This window comes from Misgurnus anguillicaudatus, unplaced genomic scaffold, assembly GCF_027580225.2.
Source record: "Misgurnus anguillicaudatus unplaced genomic scaffold, ASM2758022v2 HiC_scaffold_34, whole genome shotgun sequence".
Taxonomy (NCBI): Eukaryota; Metazoa; Chordata; class Actinopteri; order Cypriniformes; family Cobitidae; genus Misgurnus; species Misgurnus anguillicaudatus.
Window position 1 is genome coordinate 5,294,881 of NW_027395284.1, and position 19,731 is coordinate 5,314,611.

A 19,731-nucleotide genomic window follows, 5' to 3' on the forward strand; every position below is an offset into this window, starting at 1 on the left:
CTCGCGTTTGCCAGATACTCACATAATCTCATGCGTAATCAGTAAAATAAAAATAAAAATACGAATAAAAATGTAACATCCTGCTACTTCTCCTAAACTTAAAAAAAGAAAACATTAGCTGAAATGTGACCATGAAAACCCACTGTCATTTACTGTTTTCTACATAAAATAATCCTGCATAATGTAAAGAACATTCTGTAAAAATATAACCTTGATATCTTTAATGTTGATGCACTTACTGAGATTGCATATAAATTGTAAAAGGGTTCCAGGCAGATGTCATTTCTTTGGTGAGGTGTGTCCAGATCAGTGCTGACTTCTGAGTGTCCGTTACTCTGACTGCTGTCTTGTCCCAATCCATTCACCATGATGACATCACAATCAGTGCTTGAGGCATCCAGCGACCAGGAGTCCTGCATGTTTGCATCAGACGCCCCCTGATTCTCCCCGTCTGTCACTATGCCCTGTTCAGGCTCCATCTCGCTCTCCTTGCTGTTGCTCATGGCACTGCTGTCCAGGTTTTCTTTACTGTTTGAGAGTCGATGTCTGCTGCCCAGCTGGGGCAGACGCAGGCGGCCCTGTTTCCGTCCCGTGTTCCTAGGGCTGTTACCGGGACTGCTGTTTCTGCTCAGTGGGCTGCCCACCCTTCTGATGGAGGATGGTGTACCTGAAATGACCAAAATGATCTAATGTAATGTTTACCTGTACAAAGAAAAAGAGAAGGATAGAGAGATATGAGAGAAAGACATACCTTTCCCAGATGTTGGAGGACTGGCTACGGTAGTAGTGGAGATGGTGGATACAGAAGAGTCTCCTCTCTCCAGTCTTTGGAGCTCCTCTACCAGGCACTCGCTTTGACTCTGTAGGCTCTGAAGGCTGCCCAGGCTCTGAGAAATCTCCCTTGGGGCCAGAAACGCACTGGGGTCAAAGCTTTCTCGTGGAAACTTTACAATCTTCTGAGATTTGATCCAACGGCCGTTGACAAACTGGAAGCGTTTTAGATGAACAATCTGAAATAGGAGACAGACAAACCATTTTAACCAATTTTAGATATACACAGTCACAGTAACAGATGACATCAACCACAGTCTGTTTACTACATATTGCACACATATCTGTAAACCACTTGATACCATTTGATCTGATAAACTTTACATAACAATGTACAGTACTGTGCAAAAGTCTTTAGTTGTTTTTGCAATGTTATAGTGATCATATATAATTGTGTCTCTTTAAAAATACAGGAAATGTGTATATAGTATTAAAAATAGTGCTGGGCAAAGATTAATCGTGATTAACCGCATACAAAATAAAAGTTAATTTTTAATTTTAATTATATTTAAACACACACATATACGTGTATACATTTCAGATTTTATATATATATTTTAAATGTATATAGAATATATAAAAATATAAATAAATATATATAAATATATATACACACATGTAAATGTTTCTTATATATATACACATGAATATGTGTGTATTTATATATACATAATAATAACACACACTTGTATATTATGTTACAAATCACAAATTATATTTTGCATGCGATTAATCACAATTAATATTTGCCCAGCACCAATTAAAAACTGTATAAAAATGTAAACTGATGTGTCAAGTTTTTAGGGTAAACTCCCCTTCCACTTGAGCAATAGCAGGAAACTGGAGGATCTCTTAAACCTAAATGAAATTAAATCCTAATTTTAAAGAAATTAGTCTTTTTACTTCATTCTGCTCAAAAACGCTCAAGATGTGTTTAGTGCCAAGAGAGGTCAAACTAAACACAGACGATGCCTAAAGAAGACATTATGTCCTGAAAAGTAATGGGTTTTTTTTGTACATATTTCCTGTATTTTTTGTTTGTATCTTAATAAATAGATTGAAAAATAAATATGGATGGACATTAAAACTTCTAAAACAACAAGTCTGGTTGTGGTGGCCTAAGACTTTTACACAGTAATGTACAATGAACACTTATGAAGATTAAATAATACATACATTTGAAAAACCGCCAAGTTAGTGGCATCAAAAATATCAGTCTTTTTGTTTATCTAGCTAGTTATCTGAAATTTAAGGTCTTACTACACAATACAAAGTGCTCTATACAAAACTGCAATTCAATAAAACATCCAAAAAAAAATTTTTTTTGAAACAATTACACCAAATACAGGTATAAATTGCATATGAAAAAATCAGAAAATAGGAACTAAGGGGTTTTTCTGACCAGTACAGGGGGCAACCTCCACAGGTCCAGCTTCTTGGTGGCCAGGCGATGGGTTTTACACTTGGAGCAATAATAGAGCTCATCCTCTCCCAGCTCTTCTTCACTGGTGAAGGCTTTCAGACAGCTGTCCAAACTTATGGGTTCTGCCTGAGCCCTTCGACTTTGTTCAACACTGGGATGTTCTTCGACTATCTGTTCATGCACACATATTAGAAATGAGCTAGAGGACAAACATCAACAACTATGCCTCTACAACTATACCAAAAACTGGACTAAGTAAAACTATTTAAATGGAACATATCATGAAAAATCTGACTTTTTCCATGTTTAAGTGCTATAATTGGATTCTGCCAACCTAGAAAATGTGAAACAGATCAACCCAGTAATTTTGTTTTGGTAAACCATTCTCTGCAGGCATGTGATAGGTCATTGAAATTTGCCTCCCCTTGTGATGTCAGAAGGGGATAATACCGCCCCTTAAGCTGATCTCTGCACTAAATGGCAAATGACACACCCAAAATGGCAATTTTAACACGCTATAATCAATTATCTACAAGGTATTTTGAGCTAAAACATACGTACTCTAGAGACAACTAAGATTTATTTTACATCTTAAAAAAGTCTTGTGAAATGTCCCCTTTAAAAAAATGTCCAGTTTCACTATGGAGTATGCCACATTATAGAAGCAATCATTTCTGTACAGTCCCGACTAAATTCCTGGCACTCACCCTTTCTTGAGACGTCTGGTAACGGAGGTGCAGGGCAGTGGGGTCCCAGTCTACAGCAATGTAGGCATTTCCTAAAGACGCTCTGTCCTCGCTACACTCCACCGTGCAGCCTCTGCAGAACCTGGCAAAGTCAGCGACATCCCTTATCAGTCACAAAAAGCCAAAGTAAAATGCAAGATGCATGAACAACAGCATGTACAACTGTTGTACAACTTACCTGTACCAGGGACACCAGGCGCAGGAATTACCGTCTTTCTGCACCACACGGAGGGTAAAGGGGTACTGATAGCCCATGCTGTCATCACTGAAAGAGGATCGCAAATATTATAGATTCTACATTATGCATGTAGACAAATGTGAAAAATAACTTTGAGTATGAATCCTGTGAGACTTTGATTTTGATAGAACTGACCAGTCCTGAGCGTGGTTACTGGCTTCCTGTGGGGGCAGAGGACTGGCGAGACGGGACACCTGGATCCACACGGCATCATATAGATCCTTAGTACTGGTGTGTACTGTACATGGCACAATCAATGGCATACCAAACAGACTAGGCCTGTTCTTCTGGGAGGACAAGAAGTACAGCTCCGTCCGCATCTGAGGTGACAAAACTCGCACTTACAATTCGAAAGACCACCACATGTATCCAACTGTGACATCAAACTGCGCTACTCACCATTTTTCTGTGCATGGCAATGATGTACCCGATGAAGGGGCTGTCTGGCACTGGAACAGCATGACCATTTGGGATACCATTGGCGAGGGGCTTCTCCGGGGTGCATGGAACCACTGTGCTCGGCATACCATTGGGAATCAAGTTAGACTTTCCAATGTGATTGGTTCCTGCTGTCCCATTGGCCATTGGTGGAGATTCTATAAAATAAAAAACATTTATTACTCAATGAGCAAAACTTTAAAAATGTAAAGAAGAAATCAATCGTTGTTACCTGTTTGAACAAGAGTAGTGACTGAGGTGGGTGAGCCAGGAACGGGGATCTCAAACGCACATAAGAAGCCGTTCACAGAGTGTCGCACCTTTTGGTTGTCCTGAGGAAAGTTCTACACCCAAGCAAATATTTATAAAAAGGTCAATATGGCAATCAACATTATGTGACACCAGTATCATGTGTGAAGGTGAACGGACCTTGATGTTGGAGGTGTGGACTTCAGCCAGCAGAATCTGCTCAGGTTTCAGACTGCACAACTCGCTCAGTTGTTTCTTCAGGCCCATGTACTTTTCATCCATGTTGAGACGGAGCCCGTACCGCACCGGAGTGGAGCCGTCAAGTTTAATAACTGTCAATCACAACAGGTTGCAAGTGAGCCTGTTGTCTCTGATGACTAAGTAAATTTCCAATCGGCTTAAACTTACCTGTAATTTCTAAGTGCATTGAGCTGTCCATGGGCAGCGGTAGTGAAAGGAAGTTAAAGGGGTCGAAGCGGGCGCTGATATGACCGCAAGTCTTGCACTTCACCTGGGACCTGAGCTGCCCATGGAAAAGATCCACTACGATAGAGCGATTCCTTCGTAAATGGTTTTCCCAGGCCTATAAAGAGAGATGAATACGCAAATAACGTTAAGTTAGTCACATTTAACATCCTGTTGCTGTTTTCAAGTGGATGTTGGAAATTACAGGAGTCTGAAACTGACCTCTGTGGCCACTTCATGGTCTGGTCGTCCATCACTGTCCTTCAGCTCCACATAAGGTTTCTCATGCACACGATTCAAGTCTTCATGAAGCCCATCTAACAGGAAGGCCAGGAGCTCCTGGGAATCTTGCTGCTGGAAGCCGTTAAATCTCGGAGCATATTTTGCTATCGTCCACTAAAATGATTGGGACACGAATGTCAGATTGACAATTTTTATGGTAACAAATATTTGGTTTCTGTGATTGCAGTGATGTTAATTACCCACCCTTAATTTTAGAGGTGCAACATTCTTCTGGGTTCCACTCCAGAGTTCTTGTACCAAATCCCCATAGCATTTGGCCATATGACCACGCATTCCAATGGGATTGGTTCTGTCAATTCAATGCACAGCTCAATGGTCAAGAGGTATGATGCATTGAAATTTACTTCCCAGTTTAGTATATACTGAATTTCATTTAATCAAATAGTGGTAAAAATAACTGAACACTATAACTATAATACTATAATAACTGAAAAAGGTTGCATTTGGTAATATTAGTTCATGCTTTAGCTAACATGAACTAACAGTGAGCAATACTTCAGTATTTATTCTTGCTAGTTCATGTTAATTTCAACATTTACTTATTGTCAGGGTTAGCAAGACAAGAACCCAGGCGCAGATGGATGTATACAAAAAACACTCTAATTAACTGACTTTAATTAAAGAGACAAAAACAGAAAAACAAAACCCACGAGGGGGCAAAACATCACAAATACAAGATAACTAAACACTGACTAAACTAGAACAACTTACAAACAAACTCTACTAAATAACAATAAACTAAACAGGATACTTTCAGGACACGATACTCACAATAAGAAAGAAAAAACGCACAAGCAAAGAACATCAAGCACAAGGACTTTAAATAGGGACAAAATAAATTACATACACCTGGAAATCATTACAAGTAAGGGATCGGGGAAAAAGTGACGAGACCCGGGAAATGCGTGGTCAGAATAAACCAATACTAAAACCACGCATCTCCCACATAAAACATGGTACTCCCAGGACCCTGTCACAAAGACTAGATATAATTCAAGACATGATTCTGACAGGATCCTGACACTGGCTGCGTCCGAAAACTCAAGGCAGTGACTCGCTGCCTCGCTGCCTCATGAGGAAATGACTTCGGAGGCATGAAGGCAGCTCAGAGAAAGACTTTCGGACACTTCAAAGGCAGCGTGTTTGAAATTAGGGATGCACCGATATGGAAATTTTGGCCGATACCGATAACTCTTTATATTTGGGGGGCGATAACCGATATATATATATATATATAGGCCGATAAATATTCATATTATTTTCACAATGAAAAACTCCCAGACCGCGGACATCTTATCTTTGCGCTAGACTAGCATACTCTTCTTAAGCTCGCAACACGTGTCATCTTCGTGCTATGTCACAGAAAGCACCAATCAAAACTCCACATGTCCAGCAATGAGCAAGTGAAGTGGTTCAACAAACCAAAATAATCCATCATTTATCGGCTTTCATTTATCGGCCTAATTTTGCTATCAGACCAATAACCGATAATATTAAAAATAAGCAGTTATCGGCCGATAACGATATGTCAGCCGATATATCGTGCATCCCTATTTGAAATATAAACAGAGAGTGCCTTTGTGATAACTAATCACATATTTGAAACTACAATACTAATTTCTCGCTAGAAATGCAATTAAAGGTGTAAAAAGTGAACATCTACCTTTATTTAGACTAAATTTGTGCTCCAGTCACTTTCCTTGGCCGCCATTTTATTTTTTCGAACTCGACCAGGCTCGACCAATCACATGCTTATTGTACGCCCACCAGTGATGCCACAGTTACTTTGAAAAAGTAATCTGATTACTGATTACTGATTACTCCTTTAAAAAGTAACTAAGTTACTTTACAGATTACTTGATTTTAAAAGTAACTAAGTTAGATTACAAGTTACTTTGTTAGTTACATTCCAGTAGCTGCCAACACCCCCACTGCCTCAACATTAAAAATGACAACCGGTTTTGCCAACACTCACTTTATTGGAAGTGCATTTTTAACAGTAACGTCAACAATGTATCTTCTGACATTTTAAGTTGAACTGTTGTGTTTTAAAAAACTAAAAAATATATATATGAGTCTTTCTTGACTTCACTTAACATAAATAGGGGTGAGCAGGGGCCATTTTCAGAAAAACTTAATTTTAAAAGTTAATGTTTTAGACAGAGATATATTTTTGTTGTGGTCAATAACTCACAAGTGTGGTCTATCAAAACCAGCTGGAATTTTGAACAAATGTAAAATGACTTCTGTATAATTTAACTTTAAACAAGAGTAGTGAATTGTTACTTTTGACCTTGACAGCAGGGACGAAAGTAACACACAGGTGGGTCAAAAGTAACACAACAAAACATGATAGATTTTTGTGTTACACTTGTTTTTATTAAATATATATTACTATGACCTCTTTAATATGTAACTGCAAACTTATTTTGTCATTTATCTTTGTAAAAAATAATTAAATTACATTTTTATTTTAAATTTCAGTTTTATCAAATGTTTCAAAAGCAACCAACAGTACAAACTTAAATTGCTGAGACTAAAAAAAAATTCAATAGTTTGAACACTATGAAAATAAAATTAAATCAAATTAGAATAATATCAATTTTTTACCATATTATACACAGTATTAGCAGCGGGACAAAACTAACAAGTGTTACTTTTGACCCGACATCTACTTACTCTATAAACTCGACTTACTTTTATTTTGAAAAACTGAGAAGTCTTCAGGATGTTATATAGTAAATACCTTGTAGATTTATCAGTATTGTAACACATGAAACGAGAAACACAACGCGTTGTAAGAAAAAAAGACCGCTTTTGGAATGTACTTATCATGGTTGAAAACACAGTTCTGGATCTACACGTGGAAATCGGTGAGTAAATAACGCGATATTTGTCAACTCTTTCAGAGGTTATGTGCTAATATGCTGTCATAGTGAGATTTAGATGTTATCAGGGCTCGGAGAAAATCGCTTTGTTACTTTCGTTCTTCAACTCTCCCACACTTACTGGTTTTGCACTGAAGTCCAGCTTTTGTTGTTTGGGTAGTGGATGAACTCCTGCTCACTGCTTCGCATCACCGGGTGGGACTATGTGGGACTTGCTCTTAGTTTGACTGTCTGCGCCGTGCCGCGACTCCAAATGTTTTTTTTTTTTTAATTTGACGTAGTGTTTTTGTAGCTGCATCTCTCTTCTCTCTCCATTGTACGTTGTTTACGTTTGTGTCGCTTACACGTGACCTGAATTGTCCTCGTGCTGAAAACGTGACTTGTCGCACACCTGACTTCACTTCCCGAGACGCAAGAAGAAATATACAAGAAAATATATATTTTACTAAGGAAAATTTCAAAAATAGTAACGCACAGTGACTTGGATAAGTAACTTTAATCTGATTACTGGTTTGGAAATATTAACGCGTTAGATTACTCGTTACTAAAAAAAGTGGTAAAATTAGAGTAACGCGTTACTAAGTAACGCGTTACCGGCATCACTGACGCCCACGCATAGGTATCTCAGGAGACAGGAAGTAAACCTAACGTTGAATTCGGACATGCCTTGATGCCTTCCTGCCTTGGAAAGCTGCCTCAGGAGGCAGCAATTTACAGTTTTCGGACGCAGCAACTAATTAGGGATGCATAACTATTCATTGCGATTAATCTATAGCAGAATAAAAGTTTTTGTTTACATCATATATATGTGTGAACTGTGTATAATAATTATGTATATATAAATATGCACACATGCATGTATAATTTTAAGAATATATATATATATATATATATATATATATATATATATATATATATATATATATATATATATATATATATTTATATATAAATGATACATAAATATTAGTGCTGGGCAAAGATTAATCGCGATTAATCGCATACAAAATAAAAGTGATTTTTTGCATAATATATGTGCGTGTACTGTGTCTAATTATTATGTGTATTTAACCACACACACATTCATATATTCATTTCAGAATTGTTTTATTTATATATCATTTTTTAAAATTTATATTTAATATAGATTATATAAAAATATAAATAAATATATATAAACAATGTGTATTTATCCACACACACATTCATATATTCATTTCAAAATTGTTTTATTTATATATCTTTTTTTTTAAATTTATATTTAATATAGATTATATAAAATATAAATAAATATATATAAACATGTAAATGTTTCTTAAATACATACATGAATGTGTGTGTATATATTTATACATAATAATTAGACACAGCACACACTCATATATTATACCAATAATTACTTTTATTTTGTATGCGATTATTCGTGATTAATCTTTGCCCAGCACTAATAAATATACAAATCTGTATATAAGTTATTATACACAGTTCACACACATATATGATGTAAACAAAAACTTTTATTCTGTTATAGATTAATCATGATTAATTTTTATGTATCGCTATTACGATTTTTTTTTTTATTCAAAGTTGGAACTGTAAACATCAGTTAATGCAATTAACAAACAAACAAGAACAGCTGTATTGCCATTAACTAACATTAACAAAGATGATTAAAAGCTGAGAAACTATATTGCTCATTGCTAGTTCAGGTTAGCTAATGCACACACTAATGTTAACAAATAAAGCCTTATTGTAAAGTGATACCAAAACCACAAATTTTGCTCCCTTACCTGTTAAGCTCATATAGGTGTCGCCCTGAGATGAAGTACTCAGTGAGGGGCTTGGTATTGCTAACACACTGAATACTGGAGTTCATGAAGCACGTGTTACCCAAGTTGCTCAAACCTGTGGCACCTTTCTCAGTTGGAACTGCAACAGAAATAAGCCAATATTTATATGCAATTAGTTTATTTGGTTAGTGGATGTTTAAGCCATAACCACATGAGTGAAGTCTCTGTGATGGTCAATTACACATATCTTATTGTCTGGTAGGTTAATCCAGGACTAGGTCTTAGTTATTTTAAGAAATGCAAGAAGTTTTTACAAACAAACCTTACATAAAACAATACATCTGTGCAACCCTTACGAAAATTAACCATGGTTTTATTGTGGTAAAAGTGTAGTAACCATGGTTTTTTGGTGTATTGATTACTATGAGCAAAACCATGGTTTTAATACACTAACTATGGTTTAACTTTGGTTTTTGAAAACCATGGTTGTCAAAACCATGGTTATTTTGTGGTTACCATGGTTTTACTACAGTAACCATGGTTTTTTGGTTTTAACTGTAGTAAAACCATGGTTAATTTTCGTAAGGGAAAACAATGGCACTGATATATGTTTTAAAAAAAATGTAAATAAAAGGTGTTTTTAAATGAATGCAGCTCCAACATGCATTTTAGTCTGGGACTAGGATAAGCCCTGTCCGGGAAACTGCCACAGAGAGTTTGTTTCTTCAATTGCAACATAGTAAATGTCTTTAAATGTCAAATCTGATGTTTGTTTACATATGATTTGATATTGCTTTGTTATGTAATTTTTTTATGGACTATTGCTACTTCTTCACTTGTGTGTTAATAATCGACTTGGATATGGGCTTTATTGCAGAAGAATTTAAACTCTGATAAACATTTTGATTTTTGTGGAAGTCTTTTTTAAGAATTACCTTTGTGTCTGTCAATTTTGCTGCTGTTCGCAATGAAAGACATTTCCTCTGGCCAGCTCATATCTTTGTTTCGAACTGGAGGGAAACAAAATGCTATTATTGTCTCAGTTTTTATCGGATTTTGCATGGTTACAACTTTCTTCACATTGTCCAGTAAATGCGAAAATAAATTTACAAACATACCCTCAATGACTAAGTGCTGTTCGTCTTGAATTTTCAAACTTTCTAAAGTGTGATCTTCATCGTCCAGGAGCGTGAGGTAATTCTGATTAAATGACGAAAGCAACATAAAAAAGATTAATACAAATGTCTAACAAACTCTCTCAACCTCGCAAAGCCTTAGTATAGTTGTGACACCTTTGTCAGAGCTCTTGCATTAACTGTCTTTAATCAGAGTACAATATTGCTACATGTAAAATTTGTTTATCCAATATCTGAGGTCCCCACCTCGCTGTTGTATAGCCACAGGCGCATGTCCTCGTCTTTGATGCGTAACCTCTGGGACAGGTACTCGTGAATGTCTTTAATCGTCCCCATCCTGCTGAAACAGCCTGTGTATGCCAGCACTCGCTTCAGGGGGGCGTTAGGAGAAGGAACATTTCCTGTATTGGGAATGGAGCGGTCTTTAGCATTCTATAACATGCAATACAACACTTATCTGTCTTAAACACTTACCTGTCTAAAATAACCTATAGCTACCCTGCTGTGTTATACTGTACAATAACAATGAATGTACAGAAGAAATTTAAGGGTAAAGTGATTGAGCAAGATCACAGGTACATTGTGATCACAGTGAAGTTAGGTTACTGTGTTTATTAATCAGCTGACACGTAGTTGTAATAATACATAGCATGTAATATATTTAGGGATGATCCGATAAATTGGTCGATGATGCTTGCCATGCTTCTCAATGAATTACAGTGAAATGCCGTTACATCCAAAAGCCAGAGGGCGCACTCGTGCAGAAACTCAATATGAAGAAGAACCATTAACACACGCAGCTCCAGGAAATGGCTTAAGGATATTTATATTGCTGCTCTTCAAACCTTTTCAAGTATTTTCATGATAATAAAGAATATGTATAATGATTATGTTTTCAAATGCATGTTATAAACGATTCAAACTAACAGTGATTTCAGATCGATAAGGACTTACTGATTAAAAGCCGTAGTACATGAAAGAGCTGTGAATAATATCGGCTGTGCGAGTCAGAATTATTAGTGTATATCCGCATTTATCTTCCCATCCGTAAATATAATATAATATAATATAATATAATATAATATAATATAATATAATATAATATAATATAATATAATACAATTTGAGACAACAATGAAAAATGTGAAGATCCAGTTCATTCATATATCCTAGTATGCATGCTATTAAATCAAGGATCACACAAATCAAACACACACACACACACATGCACGCACGCACACATAATCTGATTGACTCAATTGAGGATTAGTTGTAAGGTAGCAGCAAGAAAGGGCAAAGGGCATTTTTAAGGGGACATTCATTAATTCATTAGTCTGGGTGATCTGAATAAAAATCAAGCCAAATGCCAAACACATTTAATTTTCCAAAGAGGATTATTGATTTCACAGAAGACAAAATTGATTTGATTTGTATGATTGCAAAAGGAATATTTCAAGGAAATTAAGCAGGGAGAAGTGATTTGTACCCACACCAAACCCACAGTCAGTCTGGCAGAGCCATGAATGAGTGGCATATATCTCTATTTGTAATCTCACTATACTATCAGTGTTGAACCTCACTTTAAATCAAGTTAACACCGAGTTCACTGCCTCTTTCCACTCTGGCATTTAGGTAAACCTGATAGTAGACACAAAAGCTCCCATCTTTCACACCAACACTATGACTGCAGCCCTGACTTAGAGCTCGGAGCTGGAATCATGATTCGGCGCGTTAGTGTGTTCAATCAGTAATCCAGAAATCTGGTTTGCCGAGATCGGGTTTAGGAGATTAGGGGAGGTGGTCTAGGCAGAAGAAGGAGCCTCTCTCTTGCTGCAGGCTTACGTTACCTCGGGGCATGTTTGGAGGGAACATTCGCAGACTGGTCATACCCATATTGACCCAGATGTTGGACTGAGGGGTGCGTGTGGCCGGCTGCTGTCGCAGGAAGAGAAGGTACCGTGGGAAAAGCTCTAGTTCTGGTTGATTGGTGAGTGTAGACATAATAACCTAAGGGAGGAAGGGATAGTGTTAGCGGCACAGAATAAACACAATGACAAAATATATACCGTTACCTATATGAGCTAACTTTGGTTAATTTAAACGAAGTTTACAGCCCTATGACTTTAACTTTAGTTAATTGAAGTAAATTAATTGTTAATTCTATTGTTACTGTTCTCTTAAAGGGGACATATCATGAAAATCTGACTTTTTCAATGTTTAAGTGCTATAATTGGGTCCACAGGGCTTCTATCAACCTAGAAAATCTGAAAAAGATCAACCTAGTAACTTAGTTTTGGTAAACCATTTTCTGCAAGCATGTAAAAAATAGGTAATTGAAATTTGGCTCTCCTTGTGATGTCAGAAGGGGATAATATCACCCCTTAATCTACACTATCCAACCACGGCACTGCCATTCAGTGCAGACAGCTCATTTGCATTTAAGAGGACATTTTTGCTCACACCTTCAAAGTGGCAATTTTAAAATGCAATAATAAATGATCTATATGGTATTTTGAGCTAGAACTTCACATACGTACTCTGGGGAGACATAAGATTTTTAAAAAAGTCTTGTGAAATGTCCCCTTTTATATTTGATATACGTACCGGGCGAGGTAGGCCAAGATTGGCCCCATACCAGTGGTAAAGTGCCCTCCATACTGGCTCTGGCACGGTCTCAAAGTCCCGGCCATCTACCAACTGCTGGGATTTCTTTATCCGACCTCCCTCCATAGTCAGCGTGGGTGCCTGGACAGAAAAAATAAAGACAAACACTTAAGGACAGGACAGATAACAGCTTATTTGGACTCAGATACTACAATCTATTGTGTTGAGCAAAGAAAGATTTATCTGATAATATAGGATGTTACATTAATACAAGTGTGCAAAAATGCGTTTGTGACAAGATATTGCTCAAGCTTACAATTCCATGGAATCAAAGAAAACTATTTAAAGGTGTTATTTTTCCTGCAGATTTACTGAATGCCCTTCGGGAGTCGGTTTTATGGACAAGAAAGTTGTGAATATCCTGCCATCAGCACATTCATAATCACCTTTATAGACTCAGTGGTCACCAGAGGCTGGTTGTCTATTGCACCGGGTCTCTGTGCAGCCATGCTGTTGGGCAAATGGCCATTGGCACTGGAAAAGCACTGGTTGTTGTTGTCTGAAACGTTGTGCTGTCGAGCAAAGCAGACATCTGTGGCAGAGGAACTCATGTGGGGGGTCAGGCCTGAGAAAGGAAACACATTTATATAAAGAAAACCTTAATTTGTATTTTGGGCCTTTTTGCTACTTTTTGTTTATGTTTATAAGGTGAAGAATAAAAAAGGGAATGGGACATGACAGATCCTACATGAAATGGTACAAGTCACAGTTTTACACATGTGAACATTACCCACTAGACCACTGTTTATTTATACTGTACAGAAAATGGCTACATGGGAAAACTATTTACAGGGTTCCCACACATTAGTTAACTTAAAATTAAAAGACCTTTCAAGGACTTTCCAGGTCCAATACCCTCATATTCAAGGACTAAATGTGGGGACACATTTCAAGTGAGAGCAAGGTTACATCGTGTTACCTTTTAAGATACATTGTTACCAGAGCTGGCGCCAGACCATAACTAACAGGGGGGCACGCGGCTTCCAAGGGGGGCACGAAATTAGCAATAATAACTTGCAAAAACAAGGCATTAAAACAACAAATACAGTGCACGCACACACTCATACAATTGGTACAGACTGTCAGCTCATTTCCCATATAAAGTGCAGAAAATCACAAACTAATCAGTATTACCATAATCACGTCGCAATGCTGTTTAACGGTCTATAGCCACACTTCACATTTAGGCTTACGTAAATTAAAACAACGCTAATTTACCTTACCAAAAAAAAGCTGAAGGCGGCTTGTGCGAACATTAAACTTCCTTAAAACAGTGTCCTGTAGAAATTCCACCTCGACCTCTAATCTCCGAGTATGAGCCAGATGGAGCAGGCGGTGCTGGTTCGTTCTAAATGTTCTAATATCCATATTTTACACGATCCATAAAATGCCGCGAAAAAACACGTTGCTAGTATCAAGTCACATTAATATGCAAAGACGTAAAGACGCATGAGACGCCGCAATACAACCAATCAGAGAAACGGGTCTATTTTAATTAAAAAAACATATATCAACTATATTTTCTTCATTTTATTACATTAAAAGTCATGAAACATTCAATTTTTAATTATTCTTGATATATATTAAACTAATAAAAAACTGTGTGGGGGCACAACAACGTGGTTGGGGGGGCACGGCCCGTGAATGCCCCCTCTTGATGCCGGCCCTGATTGTTACTGTTCCCTTTCGAGGGAACTCACGCTGCGTCACTGCGGTGACACTTTAGGGACGCCTCCAGGGGTATGTGTGTCTGAATATGTGTATCAAATTCAACCAATGGTGAGGCTTAACGACAAAGACAGGGTGAAATGGGAGCCAGGAAGTATATCACTATCTGAAATATTGCTAAAGACGGCATTACAGGGACGCAGAAAGTATGGCAAGGGTGACGCAGCGTCTCGTTCACTTCTCAGGGAACAACAGTTACATACGTAAGCCGAGACGTTTTCATGTGTCAAACACAACTATGCAAAAAAGCATTTTGGTATGAATCAACATTCGCATACAGAAGATATAAGCATTTAAAGCCAACATTTTAGCAAATGTGCTTAAAAGTCTAGAATTTTTATGATATTATCCTACACTACACAGGGAATTATATTGATTTTTCCAGAAAACATCTTGCATAAAATAGATTCAAGCACTTTCAATGACCTGTATCTATGTATGTATATTTTCAAAAACTTCCCAGGGCCTTTAATTTTTTTCCCCAGATTCACAAACTTTCAAGGATTTTAAGGACCCGTGAGAACCCTGTGTTTATAAACGGAGGATGGACAAGAGTTTGTTATATATGTTACAGTATATGTGAAAACCACTATACCCCTGTTTCTTGCCGTTTATAGGTACCAAAGATATTGGATATTGAACAAGATTGAGCACTCCTATTAATATAAATAGGGGACAATGCAACATTCAATATGGTCGCCCTGGCAACAAAAGTCCACCTTCCAGTTAAAAGAACCAATCATCAATCGATACAGACTGATGATTCTCTGGAGGACAGGGCTCTATACACAAAAGCTAAAAAAGGACTCAAAAAAGATGTGCAATTTCAGCTTAAGAAACAAAAGTTATGGTACAGTTGATGCTAGGTTTAATTGTTAGTCTATGAATGTCTTTCCCAATTCAAGTAGATAGGACTTTAGTCTCGCATTACTTCAGACTGCAAACGTGGCCACCTAGTCCTATTTCCCTAATGGGACTTTGACAATATGTTTATTACATTAGTATGCTATGAAGAAAGAATGAGCATGTACTCACTATTACCAATACTCTCAGATGCCTCTGATGAGCTGGAGATATTGTCAGGAAATCTCTCCTCTGGGGAACTTGGGGAACGGACCACTATTCCAACTCTGTTTTGGACGGACTCCACAAGAGCTGTGGACTGTGAACTTTTCATGCCACTACCCTGCATTAACGGCTGGTCAACGACAATTGACGTGTTATCCTGTTAAAATAAATAAAAAATCATCATCATGCTCCAGTTATTTCACTGCTATGTATCCTGTAGATATATTGTTCACTCACATATCTGACATAATCTTTCCACTGTTGCCACCACTGCATTGAGATCAAGAACCAGTTTTGGCCTAGCTGCAGTCCATGCCTGCTTTCCCTCTCCAGCCAACCCCTGTAACACCACACACACACACACACACACACACACACACACACAAAATAACAGTCAGCCAAAGAACGCATTCATATTTCATCTTACTTACACACAGGAATCAAAATAATCCCACATAACAATCTTTCTATACTTGCCAAACTAAGGCATTAATAATAAACTTCCAAATCAATAAAACAGACAATGATTTGTTGGTTCAGCATTAATAGTATCTTTTGTGCACATCAGTGCTGCTTGAAAATTCAATTTGGCTGTGAAATTGTGTTCTCAATCTCTGTCTGCTCTTAAACAGAAAAAGATAAAGGTTATAAACAGGTTATAAACTGATAAAGCTCAACCATAAGACTCTTGACGTGAAGTGAAATGCAATACAGAATTATTTACAAGCTTGATGTTTTGAGAAAGAGAGATTAGTTGCAAAGTGTTATTAAGTGTCGTGTCCTACACTCACCTAATGATCTGGCCTTCTTCTTCAGGAGTAGCTGGACGCAGACCCAGAACGATATGACACACCTGTCAAAGAGCCAATTAAACCCATAAGCACAATATACAGATTACACTGGATTCAAATCTATATGTCCAGATTACAAAACCATCCTAGCACTTACAGTATGTATATAGACCATAATAGTGTATGCAGAATTTTACCTGAAACAGTAGGTTGAGGAACTCATTGGCGAGAGCACTTTTCACGCTCCATATCTGGTAGTCCTCCAAGGTTAAGTGCCCTTGCTGTGAGCGTGACACAGGACAAATATAAGTGCACAAAAAAAATCAAAGGGATGCCAAATCGTTCAACAAAGAAAATGATAGTACTTACTTTTGTTGTGTCATGCATTTTCAGTATGTCTTCTACAATGTCTGACACGCTGGAGTTAAACTCCTGAAACGTACAGAAGGACAAACCAGAAAACATCATTAAGAAATCTATAAATAGCAATTATATACTACGTTACATCAAAGGAATGCATTAGGTTCAAGCTTGCACTTACACCGCAAAGCTTAATGCAGTTTATCTGACTCTGACATATTATATTTTTTGTTCTGCCTGTTTACAAGCACTTAAGACATAAGCCACCATACGTAACAACATGATATTCGTTTATTTTAAGAAGGCATTTATTTTGCAGAGAAAATCAACAACACTGTAAAAAATAATAATTTATATATTTCCAAAGGATAAAATGTGCACAAAATAAGCTTCAAGTGTACTGCCAAACTTATAAGAGTCAGTGGGCAAATAACAAGTATTTGAAGAGTTTGGTTACAAAACGCGATAAACTCCATTTAAGTTAGTTACCACCAAAATCAGTATTGTATCTGGTCAGCATTAAAAAGTAAATTCTTAATTTTACCCAAAATTCGATATCCGCCGTGTTATTCTGTCATCTTTTCTCTCTTTTTTCCAAAACGCGATAAACGCCATAATATCCGCAATAATCCTTCTCTGCAGAATGCAATAAATCCGCTCAACAAATCACAACGCACCATTCCACACATTTTAAGCAACAATGGCGGCGCGTTGAATACACACAGAATCCTATTTTTACTCATCTACTTTGTACTTCCTGATCAACAACCAAACAAAAACAAAATAATACTTTTGATGGCACTGATAAACCTGTGGTGGTTGTCTGTGGCGGAAAAGAAACGTAAGCCACTCGGGACCTGCGACGGAAAAATGCCGGCTGTTGCTTGTTCTCAGATGACAACATCAAGCTTCTGTCATGCTAACACATTGACCTCAGGGGATCTTATGAAAAACTTTCCATTATTTTACTTGAAGTCAACGAAAATCGAGCAAAAACAAAACATTTTACAGCTGATCGCGGTCAAAAAAGTTCAGCGACGACGTCCCAAGGATGACAGCAGCAATGAAAGTGTTTTTTTTAATAATGCCATTTAAATCGGTGCATACCACTAGTCAACTAAATGAATATAACATGGCAAGATGAATGCACATTCTTATATTGATTTAATATATTTATAGCATTTAAAAAAAACTTTTCATGGATTTATTTCATTTTGCGGAAAAAATATATTTGTTATAATAAATCTTTGAAAATCAAATAATGGATTTAAATGTTTAATGTTATTATAACCTAAAGATGCTATGTGAAAATTTGTAATAGAAAATAGTGGTTTTCATCTTGTCACTTTCTTGGTATAGAAAACACGTTTTTAACGAAATTAGTCAAAATGAATTTATTGCGTTTTGGAATCAAACTCTTCATTTACAAAAAATATGTCTGCTTGCTGCAACATACTTGACTATTCACAACTTTACAGTCTGTATCTCAAGAGGTATTTAGTTGACACATGCAAATACAAAGAAAAGTCTGTTATAGTGGATTTTAATGTCATTTTTACAAATAGAAGTGTTCAGAACTGCATATAAAAGTGTCTCAAATCAGATTTGCAAAAATCTGATCAGATGTGCTTTTGCATTTAACACCCCCAGCCAAAACTCCTTCCTATCAGTGCCAGATATTTGCTGATAGAACCGGTTGACAGTACAAATGTGGCTGAAGACTCAGTGACAGTTCAGGCTACACAAACCAATAATAAATCCAGAGGGAGTTTAAATTAAATGCATAAATTGAACTCAAGCCTGCAACCCCATGATTGGATTTTATTTGCATTAATTGCCTCACACAGGCATTTGCAGGACACACAAACTGTATATTGAAATAACATCACCACAGTCGTCTGTGGCCGTAGTGCTGCAAAGCAAAATGTTTTAGTTGCAAACTGTTAGGCAGATCTAAACTACATACGCTTCTTCCTGTGGATATTTATCTAGCGATCAGCTGATCTGAACTTACAGGCAGGGTGTCTGTACGGTTGTCCTTCCACACCTCCAGCAGCGCCACCACCATCTCATGAATCTCATCCCTTGACAAAACTCCATCCCGGTCTACATCAAACACTTTAAAACAAACTGCAAGAGACAGAAATGAATAGCTTTAGATAAACAGTATTCAAAGACCAAACTGCCTTTTTCATTAATGTAAAATTATGTGAGTTATGTTGATATGCTAAGGATGGGTTTTTAGGGATGGGTTATGAAAAACTCATTACAGAAGTAGACAATAGCTGTTGATAAAGTTGACTAAATTTTTCGTTAATATTTCACCAGTGGCGGCCGGTGACTTCTTTTTCGAGTGCGCACGAATGCAAAGCTCGACAAAACATTTATTTAGCCCATCATGTGTTTGTGTGTGAGCGTCTCTTTTATCATAAACCCTTTCGACGCGTGTGCAGCAGGCACGTATTTTGTCAATAATAAAACACTCACACTTTTGCCGCTCAGCTACAGGACCCCGACAACACGCTGAGAGTCCACATGATATCTCCTTAAAGTCAATGTGATTGTCCCGATTCTCATCAAAGGCATGAAACAAACCTGAGACATAAAAGAAGA

General features: G+C 37.2%; 1 protein-coding gene across 3 annotated transcripts in view; it reads right to left on the minus strand.

Annotated features, from left to right (window-relative positions):
* Positions 1-134: 134 nt before the first annotated feature.
* Positions 135-19,731, minus strand: part of LOC141363342 (ubiquitin carboxyl-terminal hydrolase 32-like) — a 41,576-nt gene continuing 21,979 nt past the window's right edge. Inside the window, exons 6-31 of one of the 3 annotated variants that reach the window (XM_073865981.1) lie at positions 19,606-19,713; positions 19,133-19,248; positions 17,128-17,190; positions 16,956-17,039; positions 16,759-16,820; positions 16,205-16,307; positions 15,941-16,124; positions 13,558-13,736; positions 13,112-13,252; positions 12,355-12,514; positions 10,754-10,908; positions 10,490-10,571; positions 10,307-10,381; positions 9,372-9,510; positions 4,877-4,982; positions 4,613-4,786; positions 4,334-4,508; positions 4,106-4,257; positions 3,909-4,020; positions 3,638-3,834; positions 3,374-3,558; positions 3,179-3,265; positions 2,962-3,082; positions 2,234-2,425; positions 752-1,010; positions 135-667 (exon numbers count right to left, since the gene is read on the minus strand). In XM_073865981.1, coding sequence (XP_073722082.1) covers positions 150-667; positions 752-1,010; positions 2,234-2,425; positions 2,962-3,082; positions 3,179-3,265; positions 3,374-3,558; positions 3,638-3,834; positions 3,909-4,020; positions 4,106-4,257; positions 4,334-4,508; positions 4,613-4,786; positions 4,877-4,982; positions 9,372-9,510; positions 10,307-10,381; positions 10,490-10,571; positions 10,754-10,908; positions 12,355-12,514; positions 13,112-13,252; positions 13,558-13,736; positions 15,941-16,124; positions 16,205-16,307; positions 16,759-16,820; positions 16,956-17,039; positions 17,128-17,190; positions 19,133-19,248; positions 19,606-19,713 — 3,929 coding nt within the window. In that variant the 3' untranslated portion in view covers positions 135-149. Of the gene's footprint in view, positions 668-751; positions 1,011-2,233; positions 2,426-2,961; positions 3,083-3,178; positions 3,266-3,373; positions 3,559-3,637; positions 3,835-3,908; positions 4,021-4,105; positions 4,258-4,333; positions 4,509-4,612; positions 4,787-4,876; positions 4,983-9,371; positions 9,511-10,306; positions 10,382-10,489; positions 10,572-10,753; positions 10,909-12,354; positions 12,515-13,111; positions 13,253-13,557; positions 13,737-15,934; positions 16,125-16,204; positions 16,308-16,758; positions 16,821-16,955; positions 17,040-17,127; positions 17,191-19,132; positions 19,249-19,605; positions 19,714-19,731 lie in introns of all 3 variants that reach the window. The other 2 variants (XM_073865982.1, XM_073865980.1) reach the window with 2 other exon arrangements.